The sequence below is a fragment of the Egretta garzetta genome, unplaced genomic scaffold (genome assembly GCF_000687185.1).
Source record: "Egretta garzetta isolate BGI_Z169 unplaced genomic scaffold, ASM68718v1 scaffold41, whole genome shotgun sequence".
Lineage (NCBI taxonomy): Eukaryota > Metazoa > Chordata > Aves > Pelecaniformes > Ardeidae > Egretta > Egretta garzetta.
In genome coordinates this window covers 2,658,530-2,677,059 of record NW_009258755.1, presented here as the reverse complement: position 1 = coordinate 2,677,059, position 18,530 = coordinate 2,658,530, and the positions used below count along the sequence as shown (strand labels likewise).

The 18,530-nt window shown below is 41.4% G+C and overlaps 1 protein-coding gene across 1 annotated transcript in view; it reads right to left on the bottom strand.

Annotated features, from left to right (window-relative positions):
* Positions 1–2,986: 2,986 nt before the first annotated feature.
* CENPC (centromere protein C) overlaps positions 2,987–18,530 on the bottom strand; it is a 30,160-nt gene continuing 14,616 nt past the window's right edge. Inside the window, exons 15-20 of the mRNA XM_035888897.1 lie at positions 18,119–18,217; positions 15,333–15,428; positions 14,863–15,017; positions 14,291–14,381; positions 12,890–12,962; positions 2,987–3,152 (exon numbers count right to left, since the gene is read on the bottom strand). Coding sequence (XP_035744790.1) covers positions 3,110–3,152; positions 12,890–12,962; positions 14,291–14,381; positions 14,863–15,017; positions 15,333–15,428; positions 18,119–18,217 — 557 coding nt within the window. The 3' untranslated portion in view covers positions 2,987–3,109. The remainder of the gene's footprint in view (positions 3,153–12,889; positions 12,963–14,290; positions 14,382–14,862; positions 15,018–15,332; positions 15,429–18,118; positions 18,218–18,530) is intronic.

Sequence of the window (18,530 nt, the reverse complement as noted above, 5' to 3'; positions counted from 1 at the left end):
GGCACGATCCTTAACAGGCAAGTTAAACCTGCTGAATTTTTTGCCTTGTTCCACCAACAGCGGAATCGCACAAGAAAGCAGCCACGGTCCTGCACCAGCAGACCTCATCCCAGTGTGACCAAGCTGCTGCCCACAGGAGCTCAGGATCCTTTTAACTCAAGATGCTGAAAACAGACAAGAGACTCACGTGGTAAAACCAACCCTGAGGTGCCACAGACGTGTCATAAATGTGACTTTTAATAAGCTCTTCTACCACCACTGGACAACATGGAGCTTCGGAGGCTGCTCTCAAGTGCCGGGTACGAGCATTCGCCTTTACATCCACCACATCTCCAGCCACAAATGGGCACAGGCGCACAGCACTGGCTGGGCAGACCCCGAGCAGTGACTCTGTGGCTGGTGGCACGTGCCGGGCAAGTAACTCCCACACCTGGTCCAGTGTGGCAGAGTCAACCCCTCCCCTGGGGAGGTTATTCCCATGGCTGACTGTTCTCGTTGTGAAAAATTTCCCTCTCCTGTCTGATGGGAATCTCCCCAAGAGCAACTTCTGTCCACTCCCCCTTGTCCTCTCCATGTGACTCCCTGTAAAAAGGGAGTCTCCATCTTCCTTGTAGCTACCCCTGAGGTACTGGTACATGGTGATGAGATCCCCTCTGAGCCTCCTTTTCTCAAGGCTGAACAAAGCCAGTTCTCTCAGCCTGTCCTCAGACAGCAGGCTTCCCAGGCCTTTGATCATCTTGGTGGCCCTTCTCTGGAACCCCTCCAGCCTGTCCACATCTTGTTTGTAGAGCAGCAGGTGGCCAAGTGCTAGAGCTGGATTCTCCGCTGCTTTAGCTCATGGTGAAGGCTTACTGGAACTGAGACAAGGCTTCCGGAACCACGAGAACTGCAGGTCAGCAGCCGGCTCTTCAGCAAGGGTCTCGCTGGCAAAATGCTGACGAGCGCTGCTTGGGCAGGGCCGATGGGAATGAATGCCATAAACGGAGCTGACGGAACCTTCCGGGAGTGCGAAACCCCTCCTGCCCCCTTCTCTGCAACATTCAGATACCTTAACACACCATCACTCATAGCTGGGTACGCTGCTGTTTGGGAAAAGATGCTGGGTACACTGTTGTTCAGGAGAAGACATTTTTCCTCACCCTCTTACCTCCAAAAATTGTTTTGGTTCCAGAGCTGTTTTAATGCCAATCCGGACTCCCAGGTTTTAAGTGCTGGGCAACTCTGCCACACTCAGTTTATGACAAAAGCAGCGAATCCGGATGAGGCAAAGATACTTTTAAAAAAACAAGCAAACAAACACCACCACCAAAAAGAAACCCAACAACCACCACCCAGCACTGCGCACAGCATACTCGAGTCCAATCTGGATTTAAAGTCATTCCTAGAGAGACCTACCCACAGTAAAGATTTTATGAGAAAATGAGCTCGTTGCTGTGGAATTGATAATAGATCTGGGCAGATTGATATTCCCAGGAGATAAAGGGAAAGGGAAAAATATTAAAAACGGATGCTCCTGGCAAATGAAAAACTAATGGACCATATGTTCCCGAAGGGATGGGAGGTGCTTTCATTTTATTTCATGCTGATGACTGCAAGCCCTGCCGTAATGGGTAACTCTCAGGGAGCACCATTTCCAGCTGAACAGGAACACCTTGAAAGCTTCACAGAGAACATGGAGGAGAGTGTAAGTCACCACATACCAAATCTGAAGAGCACTGAATGATCACAACAGTGCAGCAGAATGTAGCTCTGTTTAGGATCTACCTGAAAACCAAAAGAATTCTGTAACATTTCAACCCAGAGGTGCTGTGTAACTATGTCAGGAACAGCAGGGATTCGAGTGGGAACCTAAGCCACTGTCAGCCAGGAATAATGTTTTTTTCAAAGCTACTCTGTACTGGCACCTGAGGTTCAACAAGGCCAAGTGCCGGGTCCTGCACCTGGATCACAACAACCCCATGCAACACTACAGGCTTGGGGAAGAGTGGCTCTAAAGCTGCCTGTGAGAAAAAGACCTGGGGGTACTGGTTGACAGCCAGCTGAATATGAGCCAGCAGTGTGCCCAGGTGGCCAAGAAGGCCAATGGCATCCTGGCTTGTATCAGGAATAGTGTGGCCAGCAGGAGCAGGGAAGTGATTGTGCCCCTGTACTTGGCACTGGTGAGGCCGCACCTCAAACACTGTGTTCGGTGTTGGGCCCCTCACTACAAGGACACTGGGGTGCTGGAGCATGTCCAGAGGAGGGCAACGAAGCTGGTGAGGGGTCCGGAGCACAAGTCTGATGGGGAGCGGCTGAGGAAACTGGGGTTGTTCAGCCTGGAGGAGACTGAGGGGAGACCTTATCACCCTCTACAACTGCCTGACAGGAGGCTGTAGCCAGGTGGGGGTCGGCCTCTTCTCCCTGGTAACAGGCAATAGGATGAGGGGAAATGGCCTCAAGTTGTGCCAGGGCAGGTTTAGGTTGGACATTAGGAAAAATTTCTGCACCCAAAGGGTTGTCAGGCTCTGGAATGGGCTGCCCAGGGAAGTGGTCAAGTCCCCATCCCTGGAGGTATTTAAAAGATGGGTAGACGAGGTACCTGGGGACATGGTTTAGTGGTGGGATGGCAGGGTTAGGTTACCGGTTGGACTTGGTGATCTTAAAGGTCTTTTCCAACCTAAACAATTCTATGATTCTTATTCTATGAAAAATATTTTACTTTCAAACTCCTTTTAAGAGTTTCCACAACTTCAATGGAACAGTGGAAAGATTTCACTGTTGGTGACACCCTTGGAAGCCACTCAAGGTAGCTCACATTGTTTATAAATATTTACAAGTCAAACTCATGCAATTACCTGCAATTTCAAAACCACACCGACTACTAGAAAATGAATTCTTAAATGATTTAGAAATCACAAAAATCAAAAACAATTTGCATTATTTAATATTTATTGATACAAAAGAAAAAATAACTTGTAACAAACTATGTATTTACAATTTACACCAGAGAAAGATCTTTTAAGATCAGTGAAATGTGCCCCTAAAACTGGGGTGTATTTCCAGTGGGAGGGTAGCTACAGTGTTCTCCAGAACTCCTTTGAGCTAGATGATCTTCAGCTTGCAGGCAATGTTATGAGGAAGAGGTCTCCAACAAACTGGTGCTTGCTTTTGGTCTAAATTATAAAAAGAATAGAAATTAGTTCAAATTAACTGTTAAAAAAAAGGCCTATCTGACTGTGCCGTAATATTAGGGAGTTACCAGACAGCGAAGTGGAACAACTGCAAATTGTACTCGCAGCAGCGAGGACATCAGAGCACTCACATACTACAGAGGCAGATCAATAAAAATATTAGTATCGTTTCAGTTATGCTCAGAAGAGCACATTAGCCTAATTAAATTTAACTAACAGTGGTCTCTAATGAATGAGTTCCTCTGTGCAAAGTTTGGAGCTGTCAAAGCTGCACCTGGCTGTGGCACTGACGCTTGTTCCGCACGCATTTCCTTACGCTGTCTCCAGTATGAAATGCTGCCTTTTGTGCAGGACCAAGAGGCCTCAGTAGTTAACGTGTGAGCGAGTCTCATGCTGTTTCTATACAAATCTTGTGCCTATTTTAATTCACTTAAGCTCACGTTTGGACAAATGGTCCACAATCTGTGATTCACAGTCCCAAAGGCCACACAAAGCTGCTGAGAAGGGGAAAGTCCAAGCATTAAAACTGTTGCCAACTGAGAGGATAACGCCTGTTGCAACTCACCACATCACGTGGCGGCTGAGGACTATTGCTCCAGGTGTAGTTACATGGCAAACGTGGCCACCTGATAGCCTGGACTGCACAAGGTGCCAAATTTTCAAGCTATTTTAAAGCCTGCATACAGAATGAAGACTGCCAGTAAGACTTGCAAGTGAAAGTAACAGCCCACTACCAAAATATCTTATACTAAAATGTTTTCGAGTATATATGCAGAAAATTGTTAGCTAACTCCCCAACACCGATCCGTGGACTTCTCATCAAAGCCAGGTGTGTATCTTCCTTGAGAGGGACACCTCAGAGCAAAGACCAGAAGGGGAAAGTTAAAGCTGATGGCCTAACATAGCTTAGTAGGCACATTTCGTCTTCTACTACAGAGAAAGGGAAGAGCATGGCTCTCCAGCAGCATCCAAGCACCCTGGCACGCCCTTCCCGTTGGCACATTCATGGCCTGCTGCGTGACACGTAGGAGATACGTGACACTGGTGAGGTGTACGGCATAAGGGTCCTCTCAACACAAACGTGAGCTGAACTTATAAAGGAGCAGCTTCCATGGCATGGGACCCTCTGATTTCACAGCACAGCTGAGGTTGGAAGGGACCTCTGGAGACCTCTGGAGGTCAGCTGGTCCAACCCTCTGCTCGAGCAGAGCCACTACAGTCAGCTGCCCTGGCTTCAGGTAAGCTCTCTTTCCCCACACAGGAGCTTTTCTTTCCTGACCTCTTCTGTACCTCTTGACCTCTGCACAGCAACCACGGTGATAAGAATGAGGATGCCAAGTGTGTACGCAAACGCTCCAATGTACTTTGCAAATACACACTCCCACCCACGGGCAATGAGAACAGAGATGGCAGGGGCTGAACCGTCTGTTTACTACGTATTTATCAAAATGACCTGTAATTGAAGTCGTTCTTCATACATGTTTCTGAAGAAGGCAAGTGAGAAAATCACTGAAATATTTGGCAGCAGAGGCAAGTAGATGAAAATGCACTCTGTCAGCAAGGAACTGTTTCTATTTCTCTATTCATAGATTTCTCTTTAAAATATTTATATAACGATTTACCTCTTAAAGGACATGATGTGTCTGCAACTCAAAATACAGACATATACGGATATATGTGGAGTTGGACTCAACGATCCTTATGGGTCCCTTCCAACCTGAGGTATTCTGTGATTCTGTGACAGAGCTGTTCCACAAAGAAGGATGTGTCAAATGAGCTTGGTCAGGTCTCAGCTCTAAGAGAAATGCATGAAGGTGATCCTGAAGGGCCACCCAGCTCTTCCAGCTTATTCAGCCCAGGCTCCTCCTCAGACACCGCAAAAACATCAAAACCCAGGAAGATTACTTGCTCCTGGCATTTACCAGAAGAGTCAGGCAGCAACGCGGTATGAGGGCATATGCGTCCACATCCATAGCTGCAGCAATGGGCACACGCTGCCGCGCTAGACCTGTGCCAAAACTGGCTGGTGCCAAATGGCATTCCCGCTGGCAAGAGGAATGAAGATGTAAGAGCAGGTAAACGCCTGGACTAGCCTGCCAATACAAGATCAGGGTATGGCGTGGTGCCAAAGCGATGGCAGAGCCACGGCAAGATTGTGCCAAGGCAAAGGAAGTCACCAGCATGCTGAATTAGAGCTACAAGAGGAGCAAAAAGCACGACACTATGATGCTCTGGGGTACGTCTGGCCGGGGGAAGGGTGCTGGGACGGATCCTCATAGCTCTGCAGAGCCAGCCTCAACAGATGGATGAGGCTCAAGGGCACCCATGCGGAGCTGTACCCGTCTCAGTTCTGCTTCTGCAGTCTGGAAAATGGCAGATGACTACGATAACAAATGCCTTGCCAGTGACATCCTAAGCCAACCTTCTTGGGTTTAAAACTACACAAAAGTCTTTCAAAGAATGGAGGCAAAAGGAAGCCTTGCATCACTTCTCGGAGCAAGAAAATTGGGAGCTTTGCCAGGCCAGGCTGAAGGAGAGGTAGCAAAGGAACTTTCAGGCACAAGAACACCTCTGAAATAATTCAAATACCTGGAACTGAGTTACAAAAATGATCCGATCCTTGCAAGTGGCACAAAGGCAAAAAATAAACCTTTGGTAAGCGAAATGCATCCAAAAAAGGCAAGAAATTAGTTTAGGCAGCAAGACAAAAAATGAAGGAGCAGATTGAAACGTGATACAGCAGCTGAGCTGAAGCACAGGCAGGTGAATGCCTCATCCCACAGCCCACACCAAGCGGGGGGGGGCAGGGGGAAGAGTCAAAAGCGTGCCTTTGACAGATACTTCAAGGAGACAACTGCCAGCTTGTGCGGCAAGACACAGTGCATCACACCGGCAGCATGTGCACACAGAATTTCATGAAGAAAAGGAAATTACTATCAACGCTTTCTTTGTAATTTCTGAAGTAATTCAAGTTCTAGATAAGTGCACAAAAAATTAAGCAAATTCTTAGACCACACGTGTGTCCAATTAAGACAAGTTTTGTACTTCATCAGCACCACAGTTCCACAGCAATGGGCAAGGAGGGGTGCAGGAGAACTGGGGCATGCACCTCATTTGCAACGCTCAGCACCTCACCAGAGATGAGCTTTGCAAGCTTAAAAAGACCTTCAGAAGAGGAGCTAAATTATTTTCAGTAAAAACAGTATTACTACTATAGTTCTCCCCCTCTTCTTTTCCATCAAGAAACACAAGCACGTCACGCAGCATGGGTGCAGGATGTAAGCGACAGAAGCCACTTCATGACAAGGCAATGATTTCTGTGAACTTCAGTGGGGTTAGCAACTGAACAGATGAAGCTATTCTAAATTTTGATAAGATAATTCACACAATGTAATTTGTTTGAAAGGTTAAACAGGATGCTAGGATGGATTCGGTATGCCACAAAATGAAGAGGCAAATAAAGCAAACATTTAGAGTTACTTTGTCTTTAAAACATAGCAGGGCTTTTTCGCTAGCTAAAATACTGTGCAAGCCTGGCCACTGCATTCTAATTTATTCCTGCAGCGACCTCTCTGCTTTACCTATGAATTACCTTAAGAGTGCACAGTAAAGCTTAGTTGCTCAACAGGCAAATGTCAGCTTCTACTAATATGAAGAAAATCAGCCATAATAAAAGTCAGAGAACATTTGCTGGATGCAAAAAGGCCCCTGCAATTATCACTTAATTGTCCTTCATGGGCCGATACTGGGAGTCTTATACTTTCCCCTTAAGGTTGAACCTTCCTTCAGCACTTTTTCTTAACTGGCTACTTAATTAGTCTTCCTTCCTGGGCTTAATTGTAAATTTGTTTTGATTAATTAGCCTTAGAGCTGACTTGGCACTAACTGAAACATAGGAGAAGTGCTTAGTTTCTTCAGCATACAGGCTACCACATCCTAGGGGAGCCCCCTCTTTGTCAGCAATAAAATTTTAAGTTCAGATTGTGTTTGAAAAAAAAACTTCTACATAATTAACTTTCATTTCTTGTAATTGCCCCTTCTGTACTACAACACAAAAGTGATGATAACATGAAGTAAGGATAAAATTCAGTAAGTTCAGGCCTCTTGTTCAGTGGATTATATATCATGTTCATTAGCTGAATCCTGCAGTTTCAGATAAGATGACTTAATGCTCTTATATGCAAGTGATCATAGCGCTACGAGAATCCCAAACCAAGAGCATAGGCTACCAGCACAGACAGCTGTGTTCTCACGGCACTGACACCGGAAAGGTTTCCCTTACCAATCATAAGAGTCACATTCTGCTCTTTCAGAAGTTACTGACAACCTAGACAAGCCACTCTGTACACTATGATAGCCCTTCATTATGTTTGCACCTCTCACATCACTCTTTTCCTCTCCCTCTTTACGGCATGTTGATTCCGGAAGACACCAACACAGCCATACCATGCATCTGCCACCTTGGTCAATTCTCATTTCAGCAACCGTTACTGAAAACACAGGAAAAGGCAACTTCAAACACCATGACTATGAAAAAATGTAATAAGCTAAATAAAATAATGTGTGTTAACAGCTATTGTACCCATTTCATAAACTTCCTAAATAGCTGCCACGAGTACTGCAATTCTTCAATTTTCAAATTTAAAAGTCCTTACCTATCAAGCTGCAAAGAGAATTTAAAAATCTTACTCGGGACATCAACATGTTTTTCTGTGAATACGTTTAGATTTGCATCTCAACTGAACTGTCAGACTGAGTAAACACTTTGCTTCTTTCAGCTCCCTGTTTCAATTATTGCCCCTCTTGTGCTCCAAACAAGAAAAGACTGCAGAAGTGCAAAGCAGATGTGGTTTTACAACCTTTTGCCTGTGCCTTCAGTTAGGCACAGGAGTTTAAAGGAAGCAAACCAGAACAGGAGCTTTGAGGGTAGGCTTAAGAACACAGAGCAGCTCTGCAGGTGCTTCTTTTAACATATTTGTTCCCTAATAGCCTGCAGCCAACTGTTTTGACTGATGATCAACTACTGTTTGCATCTTAGAACTGGACCATAGGAATCACTTCAGTTGTCAGATCCTAAATGAGGCTTTTCCATGCAACCTGAGAAATGTTTGGCTTCGTGATCTCTTCTGACTACATTTGTGCACATCCATGAAGTGACAGAATATTCTGAAGAGGAAAAGTACCAGCTTGGAAAGACTGAGATATTCAGTTACAACAGCTGTCAATACCATTAAAGAGGCATGTTCCATACTCTCCAGTTAGATGTATTATCTGCAATCAATCACCACTTAAAGTAAATCCTGTATTACAAAAGACATCATGCAACAGAGTCTGTACATCAGTAGAGATGTAAGAAATATTCCTTCATGCTGAAATGCCTTTTCAGCTGTTACAAAATAAGGGAATAGCTCTCCAGGTTTATCGCATTCCCCAAATGTTAATTTAAAATCATCTGCAGATAACCAATTCAGCTGTGTACTTGAAAAATAGAAGAAACTGTATACGTGCCTCAACAGTTTATTTTATTGGCTGTTTATTTTTCTGTAATTACTCAGCTCCTATTGTCCTATTTTATGTTTACAAAGTTGTATAAATATGGATGTGCACACATATCTGACAGTTTTGCAACCATTCTTCTGCTGCTTTAAGTCGAAAAAAAAAAAAAAAGCTTCGTTTAGTAAAACAGGAACAGCTTTCTAACCAAATGGAACTATAGAAAGATAGATTTTCAGAAGAACCTACTAACCAGTAAAGTAATTTTTTTCAAAGGGAGCCAAAGCCTTCAAAAATCTGACTTTTTATTCTGGTGGGACACTGTCAGTTAAGCTCCTTAAAATAAGTTGTTACCACAATGCCTACCATAGAACACATGTACCTACTAACACGAAGCTGATGAAATATTTGACTCAGCTTTTTTTTCCAGCTCTCTCAAATTACTGTTGACAGAAAGCAATGAATTAATATACTAAACCAGCGATATTCTCCAGGAACAGTATGTGGACCACCCAGGCAACAGAAAATGCCATGTGTCTCTCACAACAACAATCCCAACTTCACTCCACAGCAGGTAACGCTGGCTAACTGCCTTTGGCCTAGCTTAGCACAAACCTGGCTCAGATCTCTAGTACTGTTAGAGGTGATGTTCTGTACTCTAGTGAGGTAAAAAGTTGTGCCATCCGAGCTGAACACATAAGCCATTATAGTCTATGAAATAATTTAAAAGCTTTTTTTAAAAGCTACAACAGGCAAATTGCATTATAGAAACCCTAAGAATACATATTTAAGCTACAGACCACAACATGCTCTGTATGGGCTATTACTTTTGCATTTTACCAAGTCTAAATACTTTTGCCACATATCTATTTGAATGTGGCACACCAGTCAGTGGAAGCAAGATTACTCAACAGAGTAGAAAAAACGCTGATAAAAAGAATTGCACACAAGCAGGAAAAAGAATGCTAACTTCTCACATTTCAGAGGAGGCTTTTTTTCTTTGCAATATCCAGTTTGGTAAAAGAAAAAATTAGGCCACCAAAGGTTACCCACAACTACTAGTAGCCTGAGGTACACAAGAATGTAGGAAGTGGGAGCCAAAGCAAGACCAGGTAGAGACGAAGCATCATCTGCAGCTTCTGACTAACCACTGATTCTTGTTTGCCACACTGCGCAACTCAGCACCCATAGGAGTCCTGCAGCTCAGAACATTCTCTTGCACCTCCCCACGCTATATTCAGGCTGATGACAGAAGCAAGTTTTTTTTGCAAGTGTCAAGCTGAAGAAAAAACTTTAAAATACAATCCAGACAAACAATAAACAACCTAGCTCAACTCAACTCCTGCTGTGCACTAATGTTTTATAAAACAACTTTGAGCAAGTGGCTGCAACTAGTCCAACATGCATGCTAAGAGAATGAACTTAGCACAGTTCAGTGCCAATTCCTAATGTTAATGGAAACTGATTTACATTTCCTTGCAAGAGAATTCAACTGAATTTACCCCCATCTGTAATACACTCTTCCTCCTCCCTTTCAAAAACCAAACCCTATGGAACATAGATGCCAGCCAAGGACAAACAGCTGTGCTTGAAGCCCCATCTAGTGACAAACAGTGGAATTGTTGCTAAACTAAAGCAACATCCCAGATCCACGCTCGGCACAATGGATTTTGCTACTTAAAAAAAAATAAAACACAAACATTTTGAGACATAGTCCAACTACAAAACGTTCTCTGCAAACTACACAGGACATGTCTCCCAAGAAACCCGACTAGCCAGGAAGCAACAAAACCATCCAGCCTAAAACGTTAGATATTTTACCAAAGACACCCAGTTCTGTTGACGCTCCTGGCCATAGAATTAGGAAAACACAAACAGGCATTCATGGCTTGCTGACCTCAAACCTGCACATGAACATCTGCCACTTTCCAGCCTGTGTCAGGAAAAGGTCTGCACACGTTACGTCTGCTTAAGAAAACACCCCGAAGGACGGATTCCTCATCATTTACTCTCGACCCAAAAGAAAATCCACTCAAAACCTTCCCTGCCAAGCTGCAGCAAGGAAAGACACATTTCGGTGCCTGATGCAACAAGGGCAATGTACCACTTCGCATCTGAACCCACCAAACTAGAACAGAGTGCTGGAAAGCAGCAGCCTGCCTTGAACTCTGTCACAACACACATCCACGTGTTCCTTTAGGGCCATGAGCTCCATAGTCCATGCATGTTCGCTAACCCCTTCGCAAAGTATCCTTCTGCTACCCAATCTGCAGACAGGTAATACAGAAGACAATTTGCAGCATATCTTTCTTCTGATCTTCCTGGCCTTTAACACAACTAAAAAGTGGTCCTGTTCTGACTTCCAGCTGGAACCAATGAGCTGTTGGGCTCAGAGACCACCACATCCATGCCCTGACCGCTGGGAGACATGGTTAGGTGTGGAGCAGAGGATCAATGGTATAATGCTAGCCCTGTACTGTTTTCCAAGTGGCAAATTTCCAGACCTCTGCAGGCCTAAGGAGTTGAAAGACTTACAAACTAAACGTTTTAGTGGGTGGGATTCCCTCAAGCAGTGGAGACGGCATGTGTGCCCATCTGGTAGCTGGTATGGATCCAACACAGAAGGGACAGTATTTGAATCTTGCTGACCTTGAAGAGACCAGCCCAAGCCCAAAATTTAGAAAAGCTGCCAACATCAAATTATTATCAGCTGTAACTAAATTACTTTTTTTTGTTTTTTAACATATATATTTTAACTTTCAAACTACTTAGAAAAGTTGAGGCTGGGGAAAAAAAAAGAAAAATGGTCCTTCTGTGCAGCCTGAACTTTGACAGCAAATAGTTCATATCAAGACAGAGGAAGACCTAAATGGCAATAGGCATGTTCCTCTGTTTCATCTTCTCAAAGTTAAGCACAACCTAGCCACGAATGCAAAGATGCCACATAAATTTTACTAAATATTTCCACTGTCAGTCTATATAGCACACATCACAGGAACTGCTGCATGAGAGAGAGTAATTAAAAAAATATGTTCTCTCCAATTCCCCAATCTAAAGGGGATTCTCTACAGAGGCATGGTAATCTTGCGTGTCCAAGCCCTTTCACAGAAACACAGTCAGCTGGCAGCTGAAAGCTTAAGGGAAGCACTAAAGCCAATTCATCTTTCCTACTTTAACATATACTCTAGATTTAGCACAAAGATCATGACCAAGACCATTTACAAGGTCAATACTCAAACCTTAAGTCCTTAAAGTTTACAATTCCAAGTCGATTTTCTGTGTCTCCTTCTCTTAGAGTAGTGGTGACCACAGAGAGAGAAAGCACCCTACCAGAATAGCTGTAGTTTATCCTTATCTTCAGCCAAAAGGAACCTTGAAGAGCTTGGGAGACAAATGCTACATATGCCATCTGCTGTCTAGACTTGGCTTCTGGAGTATACAGTCTAATTACAGTTTTCCCAAAGGTCCTCATTATTATCCAGGAACACAGCAAGCAAAACAAAAGGAGATATTAAAGTAATACATTTGGCAATGACCTATCGCTCTTACACAAAATAAAGCTATCCACAACGTCCAGAGCTAATCAAGCCATAGCTTCCACACAAAAGATACAACCGATAAGCTCCCACTCAATAGCTCCCATTTTACAATTTGAAGTTGAGGCACTAATCATACATCTGCTCAACAAGGAAGCAGCGCCTGTCATTAACATATTAGAAGAAGGCTGGACCCCAGCACACAAGCATTCCAGCAGCCCATCTAGGCAGCAATTACTGGAATGCAAACAGCATGGCCCTACATTTAAACAGAGATTGCTCTAAGCAGTTTGTACCAGGCAGATGTTAAGACTATCAGAGGTTAGCTGAAGATGTCAAAATTTTTTCAAGTGCTAAGCATCTTTAGGGAGATTAGGCATATAAATACAATTTGGAACAAAGTGCTTTAGCCACAAATTTTATACGTCTATCTTTCTGTCTTTGAATGGCGTAAGAACAGTAACCGATGCAGAGTGAGGCTCTTCAGTATGTCATTTCAGTTTGATAGCAAACTACTGAGGTTCTTTCGGTTTTGTTCTTAACTCTTCTTATGTTGATTTCAGCTGCTCTGTATTAATTTGTAATGTTCAGCTGGGCACTCTCAAACACTTTTTGTATGTAAAAAGAACTTCAAAACATACAAAAGCTTGAAAAGGGTTTCAGAAAACTTTTCTGCAGAAGGTTCTTCACCTGTCTTTTTTGAGCTGTGTGAAGAGAAGAACACTTTCTTCGTTCAGAAGGTTACGTATGTTATATCCATTTCCTACAAATAAAAACAGACAAAGTTTCTTTTAGAAGCCGCTAGCAATTTTTGAAGTCCTGTCTTCAGCCAAATGTATTGTTATTTCATACATTTTAACAAAGGAATATTAACCCCTAATCTAGGATGCCACTTTGCTGCAATGTAATGAGCTTGAGCTCTCAGCTCTCAAAACCTGAGAAAACTTTTAAGGTGACTGAATTTACTTTATTCCTATAGAAAATCTCAATAAAAACTGCACATGGAAACTTATCTGCAGATATTCACTGGGGATTTGCATACTAACATGACCACAAATATAGAAACATATAAAAGACACTGAATGGTGGGAATGAACAGCAACCTAACATTCATATACAGCCACACTTGACAAATTTCAAAGATATTACCCGCCACAACCACTGCATTGCCCATCCAGGCATAGTGAGCCAGGCCATACAAGTACAGATCCTTATGGCCATACAGAACTTTCTGCAGTTTCTATTATCTGCTTTCACAAAAGGCAAACTCCAAAATTGTCTCTGCAGACTCCTAAACTTTTTAAGGTTAAAACAAACACAAAAAAAAGCTTCAAAGCATCAAGCATTAATTGAACAAATATTTTTCAATCAGGACATCATGGTGAAAAGTTAATGGAAAAACAAGTTGTAGCTTGTCATTTTCTAGCAGCCTCTTCAGAGGAAAGCTGTACAAAAGCTCTCTACAGCTTCACGAACAGCCTGCTTTACAACTACTACAAACTCTCCTGATGAGCCTCTTACCCACTGAAAGACAGCTTCCCATACATTCATTCCACTTTTATTTCAGAAGGGCAAAATCAGAGGTGTCTAAATTCTCAACAACCCACATGAAGTTACAACCCATTCAACAAGACATTCTGTACCTTCTATATATCAAGCACGAAGCATAAAATATGGTGAACTGATCCAAATGGATTTTCATAATTTTATGTAGAAAAACCAGCAAACAGATGGTGACCAAACCAATTATAATTAACTACCACTATATTAAGCTGTCTGTGAAGTTTCCCCAACATTATAGTCAGGCACAGAACCAGAATGCCAAGAGAAATTCACTTTTAGAACTTCGTAGCATCATCAAAAACTTTGAGGCCATCTCACATAGCAAGCAGTGTTTGTATCACTGCATTCAAAGGTTAGGTCATCAATCCACATCCAGTGTTGGGTCACACTCCTTTCTTCACAACCCTATGCTTTCCCACCCTCCACTCAAACTTATCTTTTCCCATCACTCAGCTCTGTTTTGCTTCCTAGCATGCTAATTCAGTCTCATCCATCTCAAACAAATTGGTTTTAAACACATGTACTTACCCGCTGGAACATAGAAGTAGTCCCCTGCAGTCAGATAATATGATGTCTTATGTAAGGTAACAATAATTTTGCCACGGATAACATGGAAAGCCTTATGGAAAGCCAAAGGGTTCTAAGATTAGCAATGTTTCCTTAGCAAACATTTAAGAAAGTTATTCAAGAAAATATACTTTGTTTTGCATACATGTTGTTGCAAAGATCAAAACACAAATAAGCTAGCAGAGCTGCGATCCCTTTTTCCCCCCTGATGAAAAATAAGGGGCATGGGGGCCAAATTTATTTATTTGATACTTCTACCTTGCCTACAAGATCCAGACAGTAAGCATACATGGACATACAGATTTAACATGAAGCAAAGCAGGGCAATGTGCATGCAAAGTACCTCTAGCAAGTTTCTTTGGTTGTAACTATTTCACAATTGAAATGATTCATTAATGTTTCCTGTATTTATTTGCTTTATAGGGGAAAAAAAGCCCTGGAAAACTTGTCAACTTCATATGCCACTTCTAACCATTCTAAGATTCTCTGTTTACATAGTCCATTTTATAAAAATAAGAAAAAAGCGTACTTACTATTGTATCCATGTGGACAAACTGGTGTCCCTTTTCTTTAAATGGTTTCAAAATCAATCTACCACTGGCAAAAGCAGATGTATTCAAATTTTTATATATTTCTACCGATTCATCTTTGAAGAAGCATGTGTGTCTGCTTTCAGTGTTAACACATTCTACAAAAAAGTCCAGGAGATTAACATTAATGCTAAGACAAAATCAGTCTTGTTACTTGCTCAGAGTAACTACTTCTTAAACCATGTGCATTACATATTGTTTCAGTGCAACACCCCCAAGAGCTAGACTCAATATTTAGCTGAAAAATCAGGACACTTTTTGGGTCTCACTCACAAATTTCTCCAGAAGAGCAATGAATATTTCAACAGCTCACCTTTTTATGCCCAATGTGGCATGAACAAATTTTTTTTCTTATCAGTCTGAACACTTATACATATTTCAGAAAGGCCCTTGATCACGTCCCCTCAACTCACCTAGAAGTACTTCCTCATTTGTTACTGGGTCCAGTACAATGGTTGGCTTAGAAGTATCAGCTAGGGTGTGATCCAAATTTGCAGGTATCTCACTTCCTGAGGGAAAAAAAAAACAAAACCACAAAACCAGAAAAATAATCACTCTTCATTATACAAACTTATTTATTTAGCTTATTATTTAACCACAAGTTTTCCACAAATTTATATTTTACACATAAGTACTTAAATTGGGTTTATTAAGTGACTAAACAGACTGAATACACTTCTCCAAATAAAAGGAAACCATCCATAACAAGTCTTTGAAAACGTAATTTTCACTGGAATTATTTCTGCATGTAATAGATGAAGTGTCTCTAAATACTAAAAAAATTTCCAGGGTAATGCCAACTATTTATCCTACGCTATTAATTACAGTATTTACTCAAAAGTATCTGCCTTTTGAAAGAAGTGCTTTTCTAGCAACAGCTGCTGAGAGGATATTAAGAGAGGCTATAAAATACATGATGGACTATGAAGAATAAGTTTTTTCCTTTTACCTATTGCTGATGGGCATCAGGAGACTTAAGAGATAAAGTGTTCAAAAGAATAAGCACATGTTCAATTTTCCTTTTCTCAAGAAATACCATTACAGGAATCTCACTGTAAGTTGTAAATCAGAGAACTATTTCTATAATACAAAGGATTTTTCCAGAGAAGGAAATAGCCTAAGAGTTGATGACAACCTTACTCTTTTTCAGATAGAAAAGAGACTCTGGAGAATGTTCACGACAGCATAAATATCCCAAAGCTTCTCTTGCAGTACTCCCTTAAGCAGACAATTTTAGCTCCATAATGCACAGGAAATGTCTTTAAATGCAGTCAGAACAAGGATGTTAAAAGCAAGCTATAGCACTTCATAGGCTATAGCGGCTGCTGAAATTCTCTTATGCCAAGACAGTTGGGGTAGGAAGAAAGCCACTGTGTTTGAAATAGCTTTGTTCCAACACAACCCTCTCTCTATAAAAAGAACTAGCAACAGGTGCAACTCTACAGTTATAACCACAGAATTTTTATCATATCAATAAAATTTAGGAATTTGTCCTAGAAATTCTTTAGCTGATGGCCCTTAAATGCACTTAAAACACAAGGATGCTAGTGAAAGAATATCTCTTGGGATGAATGTCTGTTAAAGAGGAAATCTATCACGTCTGGAAGACAGTTCAAATGCTCCTAAAACAACCAATAATTCTTGTAAGATACAGTATGAACAGTCATTACCAGCTCAGGTTTACATGGACCGCAAGTGATTAATATTAAAACTGTACTTAGATCAAAGGTTGATCTAGACCATGATCCTGTCTCCCATCAATGGACAAAAGCAGGTGCCTCTTCCATCCCCCAAAATGCTGTAATAGGGTAATGGCACTTCCATGGAATACTCTCCACCTCTAACATGGAGCTCACACACTTTATTTGGAGCTATTAACAGTTAAGTCTTCTGTGAATTTATCTAGTTCTTGCCTTAAAGCTACATAAATATTTTTATCCACAGCCTTCTGGGGCAAGGAGCACATAGTGCGAAAAGCCACCTTATCCTATGGGAAAAACCTAGCTCTCACTATTTTCCTTCCACACCTTCTAGTTCTTGTGTTTAAAAACAAACAAAAAACCCCAACAAAACAAATGACAATTTATTTCTATTCCCCATCTCCATGCCACTCGTGATTTTAGAAGTCTTTCTCACACCTCCACAGTACTCTCTTCAGGGCTGAGGTGCCTTCACCACGTAGCTGCTTCCTGTACAGAAGTCCTTCCATGGTTTTGGCAAGCTTTCTCTGAACTTTCTCTAGACCTACTCCTTTCTTTTTGTAAGGTAAGGTAAGGCATAAAATTCACATGCAACACTCCAGAAAATCAGCATTTTGTACCAACATTGACTGTTTTCTTCCTTACTTCTCTAATGACTATTTCAGCCTTGATTTGTTTTAGAACTGTGTCAGGACCATATGGTATTTTCCATGTTTGTTAGCATTTGTTTTATTTGTTCTGCAACTTTACATGGAAATGTTTCAGCCTCAAACAGAAGCTCTAGACAGTCCCCATAAAGAAAGGTTCTTTAGCATCAAAACATCTTCCACAGAGAGTTCAGCAAAAATAATTTGGCTTTTGGACTTTGATTCTATGTCCCTTTTCTGAGCACTACCTAGATATTTATTATCTACTAGCCATAGAGGCTCTAGCAAAGCTTCCTGTTCCTGTTTATTTAAACATAGATTTATTGCCCACTTTTAACCATTTTATGCACTGTTCTTAAAGCTCTCTCTTCACGTACCTTGTTACATTTTTGTATTTAACCTACAATAGCTTTAAACTCCATTGACACCATATGATGCTTTTTCAGATGTGGTATTACAGGTACCAGTAAAATAACCAGTTGTTTTTATACCTTAACTGTACGGTATGAAACTAAATGCATTATCATCATTAATCAACACGCTGAACAAGGACACAAGTACAGCTTAATTTCTTCAACCTGCACTTTAAAGGCACCACAACACTTCTGGATATGTCCTGTATCTCTTCCTTTCTAATGCTGAGAAGTTAAAGTTTTTACAAGATTATACAGCATTGCTATAGATACAGTATGATCCACATCAGATCATTTTAACACATTTCATTACAAAATTATTTTCACCCAGAGAGAGAATCAAGTTTTAACAGGAGAAAAATCTTACATCAATGGAGTATTTGATTACAGATTTTTTTTTTTTTGTAAATATAAAAAGAAAAAAAGTCTATGTTCATACTTGTTTCTGCTTTTTTCTGCTTGTGACCACCCTTCCTCCGTTTAATCATCCTGCGAGGTTCTGCTTCTGGACACACTATTCCACTAATCACAAGCCCTCCTGAAACAAAAGAAAGTTAAACAAAGTTCACTAACTCACAATTATTTTAAACGAATGTAGACTTGCACAACCAACAAGCATTTCAGTTGAGAATGTATTTCCTTGATGCTGAACTTCTCAGATGGCTTTAGAAAGCCAGAACAAACTAAAAAGCTTTTCAACATCAAGTATTTTGGACTGCAATGCAACTTGAGACTTCTTGAAAAGAATTTGATCATATCTCAGTCAAAGAACATTTCATAAAGCCATGACATGAGAGTCAATTTTTAAGACAAAGTATCAATTTGAGGGGCACAAAGAAATACTATTTTCA